Source organism: Lissotriton vulgaris, chromosome 10, assembly GCF_964263255.1.
Source record: "Lissotriton vulgaris chromosome 10, aLisVul1.2, whole genome shotgun sequence".
Classification (NCBI taxonomy): domain Eukaryota; kingdom Metazoa; phylum Chordata; class Amphibia; order Caudata; family Salamandridae; genus Lissotriton; species Lissotriton vulgaris.
In genome coordinates this window covers 1,156,273,653-1,156,295,241 of record NC_141698.1, presented here as the reverse complement: position 1 = coordinate 1,156,295,241, position 21,589 = coordinate 1,156,273,653, and the positions used below count along the sequence as shown (strand labels likewise).

Genomic DNA, 21,589 nt, shown 5'->3' with positions numbered 1-21,589 from the left:
ATAGTCAAAATCATAAATAATCTCTAACAATACAGAGTAGTGAAAATCATAAATAATCTCAAATTATAATGAGTAGTGAAAATCATAAATAATCTCAAATTATAAAGAGTAGTAAAAATCATAAATAATCATAAATTATGACGAGTTGTCAAAAACGGTACTTTCTCTAACATCAGGTTAGCAGAGTAATAATCATAAATTATTGGTACCACTCAAAAATCAAGTGCACTAGAATAAAATGCAATGAAGTCCAAAACACAAAATTATACAGAGTAGTCAAAATCATAAATAATCTAAAATTATTCAGAGTACTCAATATCCAAAACAATCTCAAATTATACAAAGAAGTCAGAATCAGAATTAATCTCAAATTATACAGAGTAGTCAAAATCAGAAATAATCTCAAATTATTCAAAGTAGTCAGAATCAGAAATAATCTCAATTTATACAGAGTAGTCAAAGTCAGAAATAATCTCAAATTATAAGGAGTAGTCAAAAACCAAAATAATCCCAAATTATAGAGTAGTCAAAAAACAAAATAATCTCAGATTATTCAAAGTAGTTAGAATCAGAAATAATCTCAAATTAAAAAGTGTTGTCAAAATCAGAAATATTCTCAAATTATAGAGTAGTCAAAAACCAAAATAATCTCAAATTATTCAAAGTAGTCAAAATCAGAAATAATCTCAAATTATAAAGAGTTGTCAAAATCAGAAATAATCTCAAATAATACAGAGTAGTCAAAATCAGAAATAATCTCAAATTATAAAGAGTTGTCAAAATCAGAAATAATCTCAAATAATACAGAGTAGTCAAAATCAGAAATAATCTCAAATTATAAAGAGTTGTCAAAATCAGAAATAATCTCAAATAATACAGAGTAGTCAAAGTCAAAAATAATCTGTAATTATAAAGAGTAGTGAAAATCAGAAATAATCTCAAATTATACAGAGTAGTCAAAAACCAAAATAATATCAAATTATTCAAAGTAGTTAGAATCAGAAATAATCTCAATTTATACAGAGTAGTCATAATCAGAAATGATCTCAAATTATAAAGAGTACTCAAAATCAGAAATAATCTCAAATTATAAAGAGTAGTGAAAATCTGAAATAATCTCAAATTATAGAGTAGTGAAAATCATAAATAATCATAAATTATGAAGAGTAGTCAAAATCAGAAATAATCTCAAATTATTAAGAGTAGTGAAAATCAGAAATAATCTCAAATTATACAGAGTAGTCAAAAAACAAAATAATCTCAAATTATTCAAAGTAGTCAGAATCAGAAATAATCTCACATTATACAGAGTAGTCATAATCAGAAATAGTCTCAAATTATAAAGAGTAGTCAAAATCAGAAATAATCGCAAATAATACAGAGTATTCAAAGTCAGAAATAATATCAAATTATAAAGAGTAGTGAAAATAAGAAATAATCTCAAACTATACAGTAGTCAGAATCAGAAATAATCTCCAAATATACAGAATAGTCAAAATCATAAATAATCTCTAATAATACAGAGTAGTGAAAATCATAAATAATCTCAAATTATAAAGAGTAGTGAAAATCATAAATAATCTCAAATTATAAAGAGTAGTAAAAATCATAAATAATCATAAATTATGACGAGTTGTCAAAAACGGTACATTCTCTAGCATCAGGTTAGCAGAGTAATAATCATAAATTATTGGTACCACTCAAAAATCAAGTGCACTAGAATAAAATGCAATGAAGTCCAAAACACAAAATTATACAGAGTAGTCAAAATCATAAATAATCTAAAATTATTCAGAGTACTCAATATCCAAAACAATCTCAAATTATACAAAGTAGTCAGAATCAGAATTAATCTCAAATTATACAGAGTAGTCAAAATCAGAAATAATCTCAAATTATTCAAAGTAGTCAGAATCAGAAATAATCTCAATTTATACAGAGTAGTCAAAGTCAGAAATAATCTCAAATTATAAGGAGTAGTCAAAAACCAAAATAATCCCAAATTATAGAGTAGTCAAAAAACAAAATAATCTCAAATTATTCAAAGTAGTTAGAATCAGAAATAATCTCAAATTAAAAAGTGTTGTCAGAATCAGAAATATTCTCAAATTATAGAGTAGTCAAAAACCAAAATAATCTCAAATTATTCAAAGTAGTCAGAATCAGAAATAATCTCAAATTATACAAGTAGTCAAAATCAGAAATAATCTCAAATTATAAAGAGTTGTCAAAATCAGAAATAATCTCAAATAATACAGAGTAGTCAAAATCAGAAATAATCTCAAATTATAAAGAGTTGTCAAAATCAGAAATAATCTCAAATAATACAAAGTAGTCAAAATCAGAAATAATCTCAAATTATAAAGAGTTGTCAAAATCAGAAATAATCTCAAATAATACAGAGTAGTCAAAGTCAAAAATAATCTGTAATTATAAAGAGTAGTGAAAATCAGAAATAATCTCAAATTATACAGAGTAGTCAAAAATCAAAATAATATCAAATTATTCAAAGTAGTCATAATCAGAAATGATCTCAAATTATAAAGAGTATTCAAAATCAGAAATAATCTCAAATTATAAAGAGTAGTGAAAATCTGAAATAATCTCAAATTATAGAGTAGTGAAAATCATAAATAATCATAAATTATGAAGAGTAGTCAAAATCAGAAATAATCTCAAATTATTAAGAGTAGTGAAAATCAGAAATAATCTCAAATTATACAGTGTAGTCAAAAAACAAAATAATCTCAAATTATTCAAAGTAGTCAGAATCAGAAATAATCTCACATTATACAGAGTAGTCATAATCAGAAATAGTCTCAAATTATAAAGAGTAGTCAAAATCAGAAATAATCGCAAATAATACAGAGTATTCAAAGTCAGAAATAATATCAAATTATAAAGAGTAGTGAAAATAAGAAATAATCTCAAACTATACAGTAGTCAGAATCAGAAATAATCTCCAAATATACAGAATAGTCAAAATCATAAATAATCTCTAATAATACAGAGTAGTGAAAATCATAAATAATCTCAAATTATAAAGAGTAGTGAAAATCATAAATGATCTCAAATTATAAAGAGTAGTAACAATCATAAATAATCATAAATTATGAAGAGTAGTCAAAAACGGTACATTCTCTGACATCAGGTTAGCAGAGTAATAATCATAAATTATTGATACCACTCAAAAATCAAGTGCACTAGAATAAAATGCAATGAAGTCCAAAACACAAAATTATACAGAGTAGTCAAAATCATAAATAATCTAAAATTATTCAGAGTACTCAATATCCAAAACAATCTCAAATTATACAAAGTAGTCAGAATCAGAATTAATCTCAAATTATACAGAGTAGTCAAAATCAGAAATAATCTCAAATTATTCAAAGTAGTCAGAATCAGAAATAATCTCAATTTATACAGAGTAGTCAAAGTCAGAAATAATCTCAAATTATAAGGAGTAGTCAAAAACCAAAATAATCCCAAATTATAGAGTAGTCAAAAAACAAAATAATCTCAAATTATTCAAAGTAGTTAGAATCAGAAATAATCTCAAATTAAAAAGTGTTGTCAGAATCAGAAATATTCTCAAATTATAGAGTAGTCAAAAACCAAAATAATCTCAAATTATTCAAAGTAGTCAGAATCAGAAATAATCTCAAATTATACAAGTAGTCAAAATCAGAAATAATCTCAAATTATAAAGAGTTGTCAAAATCAGAAATAATCTCAAATAATACAGAGTAGTCAAAATCAGAAATAATCTCAAATTATAAAGAGTTGTCAAAATCAAAAATAATCTCAAATAATACAAAGTAGTCAAAATCAGAAATAATCTCAAATTATAAAGAGTTGTCAAAATCAGAAATAATCTCAAATAATACAGAGTAGTCAAAGTCAAAAATAATCTGTAATTATAAAGAGTAGTGAAAATCAGAAATAATCTCAAATTATACAGAGTAGTCAAAAATCAAAATAATATCAAATTATTCAAAGTAGTCATAATCAGAAATGATCTCAAATTATAAAGAGTATTCAAAATCAGAAATAATCTCAAATTATAAAGAGTAGTGAAAATCTGAAATAATCTCAAATTATAGAGTAGTGAAAATCATAAATAATCATAAATTATGAAGAGTAGTCAAAATCAGAAATAATCTCAAATTATTAAGAGTAGTGAAAATCAGAAATAATCTCAAATTATACAGTGTAGTCAAAAAACAAAATAATCTCAAATTATTCAAAGTAGTCAGAATCAGAAATAATCTCACATTATACAGAGTAGTCATAATCAGAAATAGTCTCAAATTATAAAGAGTAGTCAAAATCAGAAATAATCGCAAATAATACAGAGTATTCAAAGTCAGAAATAATCTCAAATTATAAAGAGTAGTGAAAATAAGAAATAATCTCAAACTATACAGTAGTCAGAATCAGAAATAATCTCCAAATATACAGAATAGTCAAAATCATAAATAATCTCTAATAATACAGAGTAGTGAAAATCATAAATAATCTCAAATTATAAAGAGTAGTGAAAATCATAAATGATCTCAAATTATAAAGAGTAGTAACAATCATAAATAATCATAAATTATGAAGAGTAGTCAAAAACGGTACATTCTCTGACATCAGGTTAGCAGAGTAATAATCATAAATTATTGATACCACTCAAAAATCAAGTGCACTAGAATAAAATGCAATGAAGTCCAAAACACAAAATTATACAGAGTAGTCAAAATCATAAATAATCTAAAATTATTCAGAGTACTCAATATCCAAAACAATCTCAAATTATACAAAGTAGTCAGAATCAGAATTAATCTCAAATTATATAGAGTAGTCAAAATCAGAAATAATCTCAAATTATTCAAAGTAGTCAGAATCAGAAATAATCTCAATTTATACAGAGTAGTCAAAGTCAGAAATAATCTCATATTATAAAGAGTAGTCAAAAACCAAAATAATCCCAAATTATAGAGTAGTCAAAAAACAAAATAATCTCAAATTATTCAAAGTAGTTAGAATCAGAAATAATCTCAAATTAAAAAGTGTTGTCAAAATCAGAAATATTCTCAAATTATAGAGTAGTCAAAAACCAAAATAATCTCAAATTATTCAAAGTATTCAGAATCAGAAATAATCTCAAATTATACAGAGTAGTCAAAATCAGTAATAATCTCAAATTATAAAGAGTTGTCAAAATCAGAAATAATCTCAAATTATTAAGAGTAGTGAAAATCAGAAATAATCTCAAATTATACAGAGTAGTCAAAAAACAAAATAATCTCAAATTATTCAAAGTAGTCAGAATCAGAAATAATCTCACATTATACAGAGTAGTCATAATCAGAAATAGTCTCAAATTATAAAGAGTAGTCAAAATCAGAAATAATCGCAAATAATACAGAGTATTTAAAGTCAGAAATAATATCAAATTATAAAGAGTAGTGAAAATAAGAAATAATCTCAAACTATACAGTAGTCAGAATCAGAAATAATCTCCAAATATACAGAATAGTCAAAATCATAAATAATCTCTAATAATACAGAGTAGTGAAAATCATAAATAATCTCAAATTATAAAGAGTAGTGAAAATCATAAATAATCTCAAATTATAAAGAGTAGTAACAATCATAAATAATCATAAATTATGAAGAGTAGTCAAAAACGGTACATTCTCTGACATCAGGTTAGCAGAGTAATAATCATAAATTATTGATACCACTCAAAAATCAAGTGCACTAGAATAAAATGCAATGAAGTCCAAAACACAAAATTATACAGAGTAGTCAAAATCATAAATAATCTAAAATTATTCAGAGTACTCAATATCCAAAACAATCTCAAATTATACAAAGTAGTCAAAATCAGAAATAATCTCAAATTATTCAAAGTAGTCAGAATCAGAAATAATCTCAATTTATACAGAGTAATCAAAGTCAGAAATAATCTCATATTATAAAGAGTAGTCAAAAACCAAAATAATCCCAAATTATAGAGTAGTCAAAAAACAAAATAATCTCAAATTATTCAAAGTAGTTAGAATCAGAAATAATCTCAAATTAAAAAGTGTTGTCAAAATCAGAAATATTCTCAAATTATAGAGTAGTCAAAAACCAAAATAATCTCAAATTATTCAAAGTATTCAGAATCAGAAATAATCTCAAATTATACAGAGTAGTCAAAATCAGTAATAATCTCAAATTATAAAGAGTTGACAAAATCAGAAATAATCTCAAATAATACAGATTAGTCAAAATCAGAAATAATCTCAAATTATAAAGAGTACTCAAAATCTGAAATAATCTCAAATTACAAAGAGTAGTAAAAATCTGAAATAATCTCAAATTATAGAGTAGTGAAAATCATAAATAATCATAAATTATAAAGAGTAGTCAAAATCAGAAATAATCTCAAATTATTAAGAGTAGTGAAAATCAGAAATAAATCTCAAATTATACAGAGTAGTCAAAAAACAAAATAATCTCAAAATATTCAAAGTGGTCAGAATCATAAATAATCTCAAATTATACAGAGTAGTCATAATTAGAAATGATCTCAAATTATAAAGAGTACTCAAAATCTGAAATAATCTCAAATTATAAAGAGTAGTGAAAATCTGAAATAATCTCAAATTATAGAGTAGTGAAAATCATAAATAATCATAAATTATAAAGAGTAGTCAAAATCAGAAATAATATCAAATTATTAAGAGTAGTGAAAATCAGAAATAAATCTCAAATTATACAGAGTAGTCAAAAAACAAAATAATCTCAAATTATTCAAAGTAGTCAGAATCAGAAATAATCTCACATTATACAGAGTAGTCATAATCAGAAATAGTCTCAAATTATTAAGAGTAGTCAAAATCAGAAATATTCGCAAATAATACAGAGTATTCAAAGTCAGAAATAATATCAAATTATAAAGAGTAGTGAAAATAAGAAATAATCTCAAACTATACAGTAGTCAGAATCAGAAATAATCTAAAAATATACAGAATAGTCAAAATCATAAATAATCTCTAATAATACAGAGTAGTGAAAATGATAAATAATCTCAAATTATAAAAAGTAGTGAAAATCATAAATAATCTCAAATTATAAAGAGTAGTAAAAATCATAAATAATCATAAATTATGAAGAGTAGTCAAAATCATAAATAATCTCAAATTATACAGTAGTCCGAATCAAAAAGAATCTCAAAATATACAGAATAGTGAAAATCAGCAATAATCTTAAATAATACAGAGTAGTCAAAATCAGAAATAATCTTAAATTATCGAGTAGTCAAAATCATAAAAAATCTCAAATTATAAAGAGCAGTGATAATCATAAATTATAAAAGTAGTTAAAATCATAAACAATCTCAAATTATACAGAGTAGTCAGAATCATAAATAATCTCAAAATATACAGAATAGTCAAAATCTGAAATAATCTCAAATTATAAAGAGTAGTCTAATTCTGAAATAATCTAAGTGTCATATGAGCAGCAAAATCATAGAGACTAGGGGGCAGATTTACAAGCCCCTTGCGCCTCTTTTACGCCACCGTTGCGTCACTTTTGTGACGCAGTGCCGGCGCAAAGCCAGCGCCATGCTGCATGGTATGAAGCCCTGCGCCACATGTGGCGTGGGGGGGGGGGGGGCGGCGTTCCGGTGCAGGAACGCCTCCTAAAAGTGGCTGAGTGAAATCTACAGGATTTCACTCAGTCACTTTTGAGCCATGCTGCCTCAAAACCCTGCGCCTGCTTGAAGCAGGTGTAAGGATTGGTGCAGCATGTTAGAGATAGGGCACGCCCGAGCCTTGTTGGAGCTGCATCGCGCTTGCGATGCAACTCCAGCAATGCGCCGCATTTCCACTGGGGATGCATGACGTATCTGCCCATCCAAGCGCCATGGTGCGCCGCATTGTAAATGCAGCGCATCAGTGGTGGCGCACGGGTGGGCAGATGCGTCGCAACTCTTCTGGCGCATCTCTGCTGATCAGCAGAGATGCGCCAGAAGTCTTAAATCTGCCCCATGGTAGGCCACTCATGAAAAATGGCTGCCTGTTGTTTGGCATTGTAGTGTTCTCTCCAGGTCATAAGTGGGAGATAGTTCCGAGCAGGAATGAACAAGTGAATCTTGCCCTTCATTGCGCTTGCAGGTGGACTGTGATCGTGCAGTGTAGCTGCATACTGTATCCACACACTGTATTCATGCAGTACATGCACACATTGTAACCACACATTTTAAACACACACATCAAGGCAGGATATCGACTGACTCTATTCACACAGCGTATCCGCACACTGTAATTGCACAGGGTATCCATGCACTGCATCCACACACTGTCTCCACACACTGTATCTACACAGTCTATCCATGCACTGTATCCACACACCATATCCACACACTGTGTCCACACACTGTATCTACACAGTCTATCCATGCACTGTATCCACACACCATATCCACACACTGTGTCCACACACTGTATCTACACAGTCTATCCGTGCACTGTATCCACACACCATATCCACACACTGTGTCCACACACTGTATATACACAGTCTATCCATGCACTGTATCCACACACCATATCCACACACTGTGTCCACACAGTGCATCAACATACTGTATCCAACAGTATGTCCACAAACTGTATCTGCACAGTGTATCCATACACTTTAATTGCACAGTATATCCACACACTGCATCCAGCCATTATCTCCACACACACACTATATCTACACTGTGCATCCATGCACTTTATCCACACTATATCCACACACTGAATCCAGACACTGTCTCCACACTCTGTATCTACACTGTGTATCCATGCACTGTATCCACATTATATCGACACACAGTATCCACACAGTCTATCCACGTGTATGTACACACTGTATCTACACTGTGTATCCATGCACTACATCCACACTACATCCACACACTGTATTCACACACTGAATCTACACACTGTATCCACACAGTTTATCTACACACTGTATCCATACATACAGTATTTCCACACACTGTACACACACAGTGATTGGCAGCTCTGAGATTGAGCTGTTCTGATTTGTTTATTTAGATAAGTGTTGCCAGAGTCAAATACACCAGATAGAGGTGACTTTAGAGCATCTCTGGCCCGTCACTATAGATAATAATGTTGTTGAAATTGCCCAATTGATGTGACATGAGGCAATAGTGGCATATTGTGCTCATCTGTGCTGTCTATGGACACTTAGTCAGGATTGCACACACCGATATGGAGGTCATATAATCTTCTTTACATAACAAAGCATATTTGTTGACACACTAAGAGGTTCTTTGACTTAAATTGTTGCCCCTCGAGTTTGCAGTTAGGTGCACCCGCTTGTTAACATGATTAGAATTCCCATGGGTTTTTAAAAAACTTTTATTTTACTTAAAGGCACTATATGTAGCTATATCACTTCAATAAGCGACAGGATGGTAAATTAATTGTAAAACAATCATTTTGAATTATGCGCACCGAAAGCTTACATATTCTATGAGCTTCAACATAATGGAATATACACATTGCCAACAACCACCAGCTCAAATCGGATGCTTTCACGGTGTTTGAAGGCATGTCTCAACTTTGACTGGTAACTTTACATCTGCATATCGCCAGTGCAGAATGGACAGAGGGCCCTTTCCTTTCTTAAATTACTGATCTCGATACAAGCGACTCTGTCCTGATGAAATCCACTGCTTCATTTGACAGAGTCAGTACGTCGATACACCCTCAGGGATGTTATTTATTTAGCACATCAATACACAAGACTTTTATAAAGATTAAGGGCCATATGTATGAAGCCAATTTGCTATCGCAAACACTGAAATTCGCAGAATTTCAGCATTTGCGATAGCGAATAAGCAGTGTGCAATGTAGCACACAAAAACCCCCTTGCAAAAGAAGGAATCGCAAATTTTGCGATTCCATATTTTGCAATTGCATTTAAGGAATCGCAAATTGCGATTCCTTAAATGCAATGCAAGAAGCACAAAGGAAAGTGCAATTTGATCTTAAGGAATCGCAAATTACCACCAACTTCCAATTGGTGGTAAATTGCGATTTCACTTAAAAATGCACTATTTTGCATTTTTTTAAGTGCCATGTGTGCGCACTTAGATGTCCTTGGGGCATGTATGTGTGCCACATGTGCACACATGCACATTTAAGGGGCGCAACAGGGTATCCTTTTGTTTGACACCCTGCCACCCTTGAAATTGCATTCTCAATTTGCGATTCTCTAATTGTTAATCGCAAATTGAGAATGCCTTCCCAATCATTCTCAAATTGCGATTCGCTGAAAATCGCAATTTAAGAATCGCAAAACAACATGCTGATACATATGGTGTTGTTATTGTATTTTAAATGACACATGTTATTGGTGTATTTTATACAATACTTTTTAGTAACTAAGCATGCAGTAAATAAGATTGAAAACATTTAAATATATTCCCATTGCCCTTGTACTCCACGCACCAGTGCCACAACCTCTAAGGTAAATTCACTTACTGCACAATTATACCTCATGATCGTATCTGTTTTTGGGCCTTTAATTTTAGTTTGCAGCAGGAGGGTATATTACATATACCATATGTTATCCCAAGGAGATATCCATTCTAAATTTGAGACAACAATCTCTCGAGAAGGAGAAACAAAGAGATGTTGAGTGCCCCAGTTTCTGACCCTGTTTTTCATTATTTCTTTTAAGCTTCTCGGGGGTGCTCCTGGTATAGTGATTCAGCTGGTATGGTTTGGTTTGCCTTGTACGTAGATATCACTCATAAATTGTGACACTGGTCACAGCCCCTGGCCTGAGTGCCTGGTTACTTTGGGTTCATTGCGTCATGGGGCCTTCTTTCTCCGAAGTAGTTAGTGGTGCATCAAGGGCCTCCCTCATGCCTGGGACTTGGCTCTCCTCCCCATATTCCAATAAGGGATTACCATTCGTGAGGCAGTAATGAAGGATTGAGCATCATCCTAAATAATTAAGAGTGGAAGAAAACGGTCAATAGATATTTCTTGGGTCTTAGTAACTTAATTACATTGAATCTGTTTCTCATTCCCCATTTTCTCTCACCACGGCAACCATGTTTTACTCACATCTTTTAATTAACTTTAATCCTATTGAGTATATTTTGCTGACTTAATCTAAGGTGTGTGGAATGGACATATTGACAGTCGGCTTGTTTTGTGTTTCTGTGAATGTGAATCTATCACAGGCTCCTTGGCAAAGGGGAGTAGGTGGAGGACATAACGCAGGGCATGCCCTGTGCCTCAGCCTGCAGTGTATGGTGTTTGGTCATGGATACTAATCGCCTAGGGCACATGAGAGAGTGTAGAAAATGGCAGAAAGCCCCAACCTGTATCCAGGGCAAGCAGGTATGACCAAGGTTTGGACAGATCCAACTTTGAGCCCAGGGGGGTGAAATCTGGGCATAGTCACACATTCTGTCCGGACCCAGCTGCTAAATGCTCAAAGCGGAGGGTAGCGCCTTGAGGCACCTGGACTGTGCATAAGAGCCTGACTGAAGGAGCAGTATACTTACTTTCCAAAAATAAATCCCACAGCTGTGGCTAATTTTGCAAACAAAATGTCCCTCTGCTCGTGACCTCACACCTGACATAACTAATGACAAGTCAGTACACTACCTCAAGTGCGCACTGGGGTGACAACAGTCATCCCTGCTGGCCCAAGCATTGTCTTCAGCAGGGAAACCCTACAAATATTGCAAGTTGTGCTTTCAGGCAAGCTGTGAGGACAGTGCCCTGTGGATATAACCAGATCCCAAGCCCTGTGCCCTGTGGGTATTGAGGTTATAATTGGTGTTGAGGGTCATAAAGGACGGGGTGAACACACCCTACCAATGGGAGCATCCAAAGCACACGGCTGTGTGATGTCACAAACTTGTATAGCAAGTGGATCTATACGTTTTCAAGATCACCTGAAAATTAATACTGCCAAATTCCAAACCTCTGGACTGTGACAACCCTGTTCCCTCTCGGCAAGGACTCAGGGGTTTCTCAGACTAGCTTTAGCAGAACCACTCTTCTCTTATTAACCAAGATGTGGCACGACATGAGCTCCACCTCCAGTCTCGATATTATTGCAGTGTATGCTGCTTCCAGGTGATTGATTTGCTAATTCCTGGCTGTTTCCATTCTCTACTGTCACTGCCATTCTGCCGAGGGATTCCTCCATTTCTTCTTCCAGGTCTGAGCCTACCATCTCCACTCCAGCCCAATGATCCCGCGACAGGCGTCTCCACAGCCAATCACAGGTTTTTGTCTTCTTAGCTTCTGCCTAGGGTATCTCTCCCAAGTAGCAGCGTCCGCTTCCTTAAGTTGCAAGGTCCCTCACCTGTGAGATCGCCAGATTACTACAGAAACCTCACATCTCCTCCACCTGCCTGTTGCCTCCCAAATCAAACCCCTGTGCCATCTGCTGTCAGAACCAACCCCGGGCCTCTTTACAGGTCACCAAATGGGTTATGTTATGTTAATAATTGCTTGTAGAGCGCACGTACACCGGGAGGTTTCATGGCGCTAACTCTAGTGTGTGCCGTGACCATCAGAAGTTATACGTGGACCTGTGTGAATAGCCATGTTTTGAGCGATCCCCTGAAGCCTAGGAGGTTGTTGCATGATTGCATTTCCAATGGAAGGGAGTTCCATAATCTGGGGGGCAGAGTCGCAAATCTGCATCCGCCCTGGCGTTGGAGTTTGAAGTACGGGGTGGCCAGGAGATGGAGGTTGGCAGAACGAAGGTTGCGGGATGGGATGTACCTAGCAAAGAGGTTTTTGATGAATTGGGGCTACGACAGTGGAGGGACTTAAAGATAATGCAGGCCGTCTTAAAAGCAACGCGTTGGGTGATTGGGAGCCAGGGAAGTTTGTTTAGCAAGGGTATGGGCGATTGCCAACTCGGTTGCTGATAGATCAATCAGGCCGCCTGGTTTTGGACAACTGAAGCCATTTGCTGAGGACGAATGGGAAGCCTAAATAGATTGAGTTGGCATAGTCCAAGTGCGATAGTACCAAGGCTATCACCACCTGGATCAGGGCCAAGTGGGTGAGCATACGGCTGATCTTCCTGATCTTGCCGAGCTGGAAGAAGCAGAAGGACACAACCGTGCCTACTTGAGTTTTTAGGGAAAGATTATTAACAATGATCACCCCTAAGCTTTTTACCGAGGGAGATGGGATGGGCGGAGGACCAGGTTCTGGAGGCCAATAATGTGGGCCCAGAGAGTTTGACTATTTCCATTCAGGACTAGCTCGGTTTTGCCGGGGTTCAGCTTCAGATGGTTAAGGTCCATCCATTGGCGGATGTGACGCGTAGTTCCCTGGAACTCCCGGATAGATTCAGGGGAGTTGTCTATTATTAAGATCATTTGGAGATCATCGGCGTAGTTAAAGTGATGGCCTTAAATTCCTTCAGGGACTGGATCAAGGGTAACAAATACAAATGAAACAGAAGGGGAGACAGTGGGGAACCCTGAGGGACTCCACAAGATGTGGGACGTTTGGAAGCAGTGAAAGGGGCTGGGCGTACAGCTTGGGTGCGGTCGCTGAGAGAGGAGCTGATCCAACTATAGGCCGAGTCGCAGTTGGCGGCCAGTTTGACATGGTCCAATAGGATGGTATGATCGACTGCGTCAAACGCGGCCGAAAGGTCCAGGAGGACCACGCTCTGATGGATTCCTTTGTCGGCATTTCCTCAGAGGGCATCCACTACAGCAGTAATGACCGTCTTGGTGGAGTGGGCAGGGCGAAACCCAGCTTGATGGGGGTCTAAGTAATCGGACTGCTCCACGAAGTTGGAAAGGTGGGTGGCTACGTGCGCTTCAAGGACCATAGCCAAATAGGGGATCAGGGAGATGGGCCTGTAGTTGGAGGGGTTTAGGGGGTCCGCTCCCAATTTTTTCAGGAGGGGTATGACGACTGCTTCCTTATAGGCTTTGGGGACCCTGCCCTGAGACAAAGAATCGTTGAGGAAGGTCAAGATAGGGGGTGAGAGGACCGAAAAGGTGTCCTTTAGGATGTGTGGGGGACAGCAGTCCCTAGGTGAGCCGGATTTTACCCTGTCCAGTAGGGCCTGTAGAGAATGTGCGTCTATGAGCGGGAAGTGGTCAAGGGTGTGGGGGCTGAGAATCATGGCCGGGGATCCATCTTAGGGCTGGAGACAGGGATGCTAGCTTTGATGGTGGCGATCTTTTCCAGGAAGTACTTGTTAAGAGAATCACACAGATTTTGGGTAGCCGCAGGTTTGGGGAGGATTCTCTCAGTATTGGAAAGCTTGTTCACTTAAGCAAAGATGTCTTTTGATTTGTTGTTCGATTTTTCAATTTTTTCCGAGAAGTAGGTGGCTTTAGCTGAGATGATGGCTTGTTTATAGTCTGTACGGGCGGTCAAATACAGGAGTTTAGCATCCAGGGCGTAGGCCCGTCTCCATTTCCTCTCTTTTTGGTGGATGTCTAGTTTTTGAGCCCTGAGATCAGGGGAGAACCATTTCTGGGCTTCAGAGCGGCGGGCAATTTTGAGTTTTTTGAGTGGTGCATGTTTGTTGCTCGCCGCTAGTAGCCAGGCAGAGATATTGGCTTCAGCCAGATCCACATCCAGGTTGTCTGCAGGGATGGAGCTGACTAGACTGTCCAGGAAGGCCTGTTTATCAAGGGTGCTCCATTTTCTAATATAACCCTCCTCAGACGCCGGGGGAATGATGCAGGTAGGGATGGAGATGGTGAAGTTTATTAAGTGGTGATCGGACCAAATGCATGGTGATATAGTGGGTGTGGAAACTGTGAGGTTGGTTGTCCATACCTGGTCCAGAATGTGGCCTTTGATATGAGTAGCAGAAGAGAAAATGGTGACTGAAATTGAGGTTATAGAGAAGTTACATTAATTCAGTGGCGTGGGGACCGCCTCATTCGTCGTTGCACCAGTAATTGAGGTCGCCAAGTAAAAGTATTCTTGCGTAATCCTTGACCAGAGTTGCCAGCTGCTCACTCAGTGAGAGGGGAAGTGATGGCATATGTTGAGGGGGTCTGTATATAAGGGCACAGATTAATGGGCCTGCATTGGAGTCGAGTTTAATAATCATATTGTCTGTTGCAGGGAGATTTAAGGGGGACGGATCTATGACAGAATTTCGACAGACAGAATTTCGACCTACACAAATATCGGCGTAATTATATCGATAGCAAAAATATCGACGCCCTATGTACAACATGGTAAGTACCAAAATATCGAAAAATTAATATCGATGTAAAAAATATCGTTGTTAAATATATCGATTTTTTTTTAATTTAAAATAACATAAAAAACTGTAAATAATACATAATAATTACTTAAACATATTTAAATATATGTAATAATTGTTAAAAAAAAATAATAATACATATTTAATAATAAAAAAAAAAAAAAAATAATATATATTATATAATTACTTAACAATAATTACTATTCCCACTCCAGTGGGTGCAACAGTAGGGAAAACTGACCCTGAACACTAAAAATACCCCTTTACCCAAAAACCTAAAACTGACCCTGAACCCTAAAAATACCCCTTTACCCATAAACTGAAAACTGACCCTGAACCCTAAAAATACCCCTTTACCAAAGAACTGAAAACTGACCCTGAACCCAAAAAATACCCCTTTACCCAAAAACTGAAAACTGACCCTGAACCCTAAAAATACCCCTTTACCCAAAAACTGAAAACTGACCCTGAACCCTAAAAATACCCCTTTACCAAAGAACTGAAAACTGACCCTGAACTCAAAAAATACCCCTTTACCCAAAAACTGAAAACTGACCCTGAACCCTAAAAATACCCCTTTACCCATAAACTGAAAACTGACCCTGAACCCTAAAAATACCCCTTTACCAAAAACTGAAAACTGACCCTGAACCCTAAAAATACCCCTTTACCCATAAACTGAAAACTGACCCTGAACCCTAAAAATACCCCTTTACCAAAAACTGAAAACTGACCCTGAACCCTAAAAATACCCCTTTACCCAAAAACTAAAAACTGACCCTGAACCCTAAAAATACCCCTTTACCAAAGAACTGAAAACTGACCCTGAACTTAAAAAATACCCCTTTACCCAAAAACTGAAAACTGACCCTGAACCCTAAAAATACCCCTTTACCCATAAACTGAAAACTGACCCTGAACCCTAAAAATACCCCTTTAGCAAAGAACTGAAAACTGACCCTGAACCCTAAAAATACCCCTTTACCAAAGAACTGAAAACTGACCCTGAACCCAAAAAATACCCCTTTACCCAAAAACTGAAAACTGACCCTGAACCCTAAAAATACCCCTTAACCCAAAATTAATTAATATTACAAATAAATTACTTCCCACCCTATTCCCCTATAAACCCACAACCCGCTCCAGTAGTAAAACATATAATGTAGTTAAAAATACACATAAATTATCAATTAATTAATCAATTAATCAATTAAAATAAATCATTGCCAATTAATTTTTAATTGCAAAATAAATTAATCATTGAAAAATAATTATTTAATTACAAATAAATTACTTCCCACCCTATTCCCCTATAAACCCACAACCCGCTGTGGTAGTAAAACATAATTTAGTTAAAAATATACATAAATTATCAATTAATTAATCAATTAATCAATTAAAATAAATAATTGCCAATTAATATTTAATTGCAAAATAAATTAATCATTGAAAAATAATTATTTAATTACAAATAAATTACTTCCCACCCTATTCCCCTATAAACCCACAACCCGCTGTGGTAGTAAAACATATTATTTACTCTTATATATTTTTAAATTATAAAAACATATTAAACACATATTATAACAATTAATTTAAATACTTAACTTATATTTCTAACACATATTAGTAAATCGAAATTACTTACATCGATATATATGCTATCGATATTAGTAATTTCGATATATATGCTATCGATATTAGTAATTTCGATATTACTTACCTTAGGGTCGATATTCTGGCCATCGATATTCTGGACATCGATATTCTGTCCCATCGATATTAGCAACTCGATATTAGTGTAGGTCGAAATTAAAAACTCGATATTTTAACTGTTTACCAAGGGGGACATAGAGGGGAAATGTGGTCTTTATGAATAATAGCCGCCACTCCGCCTCCCGCTTTTCCTGGGACCCGGTTGACATGTAAGATGTAATAGGTGTCGGGGAGGGCTGCCGGGATATCAGTGTTCAGCAATGTCTCAGTGATAAAGAAGATGTCTGGTTTATCCAATAGAAGAAGGAGAAAAATGTCTAATTGATGTTTGACGAGGGAGCAAGTGTTACGGTAGAAGATGCGTAACATGGAATTTCTGATCTGCGCGAGGGTAGGCCTCTGACTTTGGTGGGAGACAGTGGGCGGGAGCCCTTGACGTATGTTCTGCTTTTGAAAGATACCTAAGTGTTTGAGGCGTGTGTGGGTAGCAGGGCAGAGCGAAAGGTCTACCTGATGTAAGCTTCTTAATTCCTCCGAGGAGTAGGTGGTATTTCGGGGAAGGGGGCTGGCCCCTGGGCCCGGCCTGGCACAGATGGGCGAGGACGGACGCTGACGGGCTTGCCTTTGGTGCACCTGTGGCGTGCCGCCGGCGCTTCCGCTGCGCTCCCGCGCTGTGTGCAACATAAATACTGTTCCCCGCCTCTGACTCCTCCACCAACCGGAGTGATTGGCTGAGGCAGAGGGGTGTGCTGAGGAGGGAGAGAGGGATCTGTGCGCGATACGTGCAGGTAAGATTTTAAGTCGTAATCACTTAAAACACAATTAGCAGCAAGGTTCAATACAATTTTTAAGACAATTTTTAAAATAAACGATCAAGCGCCAAATACAGCGGTACACCGGGTAGCGGCACCATAGCTAGAGTAATGGGTAAAGGGTAATGTCATGTGTTTATTTTCAATTTCCACATGCAAGTCTCAGCGCTTCTCTTGACGCAAACCTTAGTTCAGTCACACCTGGTTACAGCCAGGCCCCATGCGATGCTGTTGCGTGAATGAAGTCTGGTCCCAGCGTGATACGCATCCCAAGGCACAAGCTGTGTTGTGCTTCAGGAGGAGTTGACACCTGCTTTTGTCCTTCTTGCAGAACCTGCCATTTGTTCCTGGAGTGGTTGATGGCCATTTCCTCCCAAAGACTCCACTGCAGCTCCTGGAAGAGAAGGAAATCATCGCCGTCCCACATATGATCGGATTCAACAACCAGGAGTTCGGCTGGGTCATGCCACTGGTGAGCACCTCTGCACTCTGACTGCATGACGGGTTGAGGGGTCTCTTATGTTACCACTTCTCTGTGGCTCTGGTCTTTACCGACCCAACTGAACTCAGGAGTCTCCGGCTCTCGCGACTCAGTGTCCCTTAGTGGGCGTCATATAGGCGGTTTCATCTGCTGGTGATTCCTAATGCTGAGGATCGAATGATGTTCGGTTGTAGGAAGGCTGCAGCCTCTTTCTTCTGCTGACCGCCTCTCATCATGTGCCCCTTTTTTCTTACTCCGCAGTTATTTAATTTGCCTGATTTACGCGATGGGATGGATAATAAAACACTTACCCTGGCCACGTCTCTCCTTAAGGATTTGCTGGTAAGTCGTTATTTCTCAAAGATATTTACACTTCTTGCAACAATCACCTTTTTCTGTTTCCCTAAAACCTGGTGCATTTCATGTGCTGTGAATCCCATTCTGGAGCGGGGGGACTCTTACCATATCTTTGACCGGTACGTATGTTCCACAAAGAATGAAGGGGAGAAAAGAGAACAATTTTAAAAGTTAATCTGTCATCAAAATGGAAGAAACATGATAAATGAAAAAAAATAGAAAAACAGATACAAATCATGAGAAATACCAAATGCCTCTATGTAGACGCACTCTAGTAGCCAGGAGCTGGCTGGAACCCTTAAACAATGTTGCGATGCCAGCCTGCCCATAGCTAGAATGAGGGAAGCTCCTGGAACCTTCTAGAACAGGGGAGGTGACACCAACTGCCACTGCCAACTGTCGCTATATAAGGAAAGGGAGGGAAACTTTCCTGTCAGAGCAGTTGGGGCATCACTGACCTGGGGGACCCACGCAGGAGACTTAGGCGGTAGGGCCTAGTCAGGGACCTAGGCCACTGGGAGTGACAGGGCTTAGGTGCTGCCTTCCAAGTAGAGTGAGGAACCCTGAGCTAGCCCACTGATCTGGCCCGGCGGGAGGGGAACCCAGGGACCACCTGAAGTGACCTGCTGACAAGCCTTTAACTCAACCTACCCCCCAGCCCCCTCCTCAAGAAGCCAAAAATCTGCATCCCAAGGGCGCCAGAACCACCAAGCGCCAAGACAGAAACCTTCGTGCCACAGGACTATTGGGGGATCAACCAGGTACTTTCCGGTGCCAACTCTGCCCCCTCTGTCTGCACCTGTGCCCCTAGCGCTGTGGCCGTGCCGCCTGTGCCCCGGGACTCTGCCTTCGCCAAGCGCTCCCCCTGCTGTGTTCCCCGGAGCCCTGTGGCTCTAGAGACTTTCGGCGTGCCTCCCAGCTGGCTGAACTGAACGAAGCGCTGATGGTCTTCCTAGCGCTTTGCCCCAGGCGCTATCGCTGCCAGCGCTGTCACCCCTGTCGTCTGCTAGAAGCGCTGAGGTGCCCCCGCCGAGGCCCTGCCGAAGCACTCACCCTCGCGACCCGGTGCTGCGTCAGCAACGGGCCGTGGTCATTCTCAGGGCCTCGGAGGTGTCCTTAGCTCCGCCGTCGCGACCTTGGCGCTGCTCCCCAAGAAGGCCCAGCTATCAACCGTTCCTTGCGGAGGCCCCCAGGATCACGAGAGGGCCGCCGGACTATGAGAAGGCCTTGCTAGGCCTTGAGGCCAAGAAGGGGGACGAGGACGGGGGACGCCAGCCGCATCACCGTCCGCGCCCCCGTCATTGCGGCCTGCTATTGGAAGGGAGGCGGGCCCAAGAGCCGCGCTGCCATTGGTGGCCGTTGCGTGCCTTCCCCCATCGCCGCATTCCGAGTGGTCCCAGGCCCGGGACCAGGGAGAGAGAGCCCCCCCAACAACACAGGGCCTCCGGTGCTGGATTGAAGGCCCCTGGTAACCCTGCCATCGTCGGACGCTGAGGAGGGCTCTGAGGAGAGTCAGGGCCCCCCAGCGCCAAAGACACCACGCAAGGGCCCGGGAAGGGCCGAAGAAAAAAGGGTAACCCCTCGGGGAAGGAGGGCGGGCCGCTGAGAGAGAGCGGGGCCTTTGGAGAACCGGATGGAGGCACCGAGATCGCCCCTCCCCGAGGGAGACTGCTGCTGGGCCCCATAGGCCCCTAACTAACTGCCAAGAGTGAGTTAAATCCCCGGGAGCAGGGCGGAAGGCCGGAGAAGGCCCTGACTCGCCCCTCCCCGGGGGAAAGTTGTAGTTGGGCCTCGTTGGCCCTCATTGGGCCCCCTTCAGGCACTGGAACTGGGCTAGGGCCCCCAAAAGCCACCTTGGGTCCTCAGCTAATGAAAGATAACCCCTGGCTAGGGGTCTGGTACTGCATCGTGAAGTGCTGTCTAACTCTGCCTGATTGTTAATGGCCTGTTTATCCCTGATTAATGCCAGGGTCACTCCCAATTAAGGAGATGGTTATTTCTGATGGAATGTTTGCAGGGCTTAATGAGGTGGTTATACATGCATAAGGGGATGTTTATTCTCAATGAAATGTTTACTTTTACTTAGGGCCACATTTCCTGACTACTTACAGTTACATAATGCACTGGTTATCACTGAGTGAAGAAACGCTTATTCCCGGAATGAGAGGTGAAGATATCCTAGGTCCAGGACCGGGGAAGCTTGGAAATTCCAGATCCAGGGAGGGACAGGTCAGACAGAAAAAGGTGGGTTAGGGACAGGAGGGACAGGCACATACGACACACTGCAGGCATGCGCTCAGGCCATCTACACCACACTGTAGTATGCACTCAGTCCACATACGACACACTGTAGCATGCACTCAGTCCACATACGACACACTGCAGGCATGTGCTCAGGCCACATACACCACACTGCAGGCATGCACTCAGGTGACATACACCACACTGTAGCATGCACTCAGGCCTCATACACCACACTGTAGCATGCACTCAGTCCACATACGACACACTGCAGGCATGCGCTCAGGCCACATACACCACACTGCAGGCATGCGCTAAGGCCACATACACCACACTGTAGCATGCACTCAGGCCACATACACCACACTGTAGCATGCACTCAGGCCACATACGACACACTGCAGGCATGCGCTCAGGCCACATACACCACACTGCAGGCATGCGCTAAGGCCACATACACCACACTGTAGCATGCACTTAGGCCACATACACCATACTGTAGCATGCACTCAGGCCACATACACCACACTGTAGCATGCACTCAGGCCACATACACCACACTGTAGCATGCACTCAGGCCACATACACCACACTGTAGCATGCACTTAGGCCACATACACCATACTGTAGCATGCACTCAGGCCTCATACACCACACTGTAGCATGCACTCAGTCCACATACGACACACTG

General features: G+C 38.9%; 1 protein-coding gene across 2 annotated transcripts in view; it reads left to right on the top strand.

The window, feature by feature from the left end:
• Window positions 1-21,589, top strand: part of LOC147689505 (pyrethroid hydrolase Ces2e-like) — a 279,745-nt gene that overhangs the window by 209,843 nt on the left and 48,313 nt on the right. For both annotated transcript variants that reach the window (XM_086942262.1, XM_086942261.1), the window contains exons 8-9: window positions 18,151-18,291; window positions 18,562-18,642. In XM_086942262.1, the coding sequence (XP_086798388.1) occupies window positions 18,151-18,291; window positions 18,562-18,642 (222 nt within the window). The remainder of the gene's footprint in view (window positions 1-18,150; window positions 18,292-18,561; window positions 18,643-21,589) is intronic.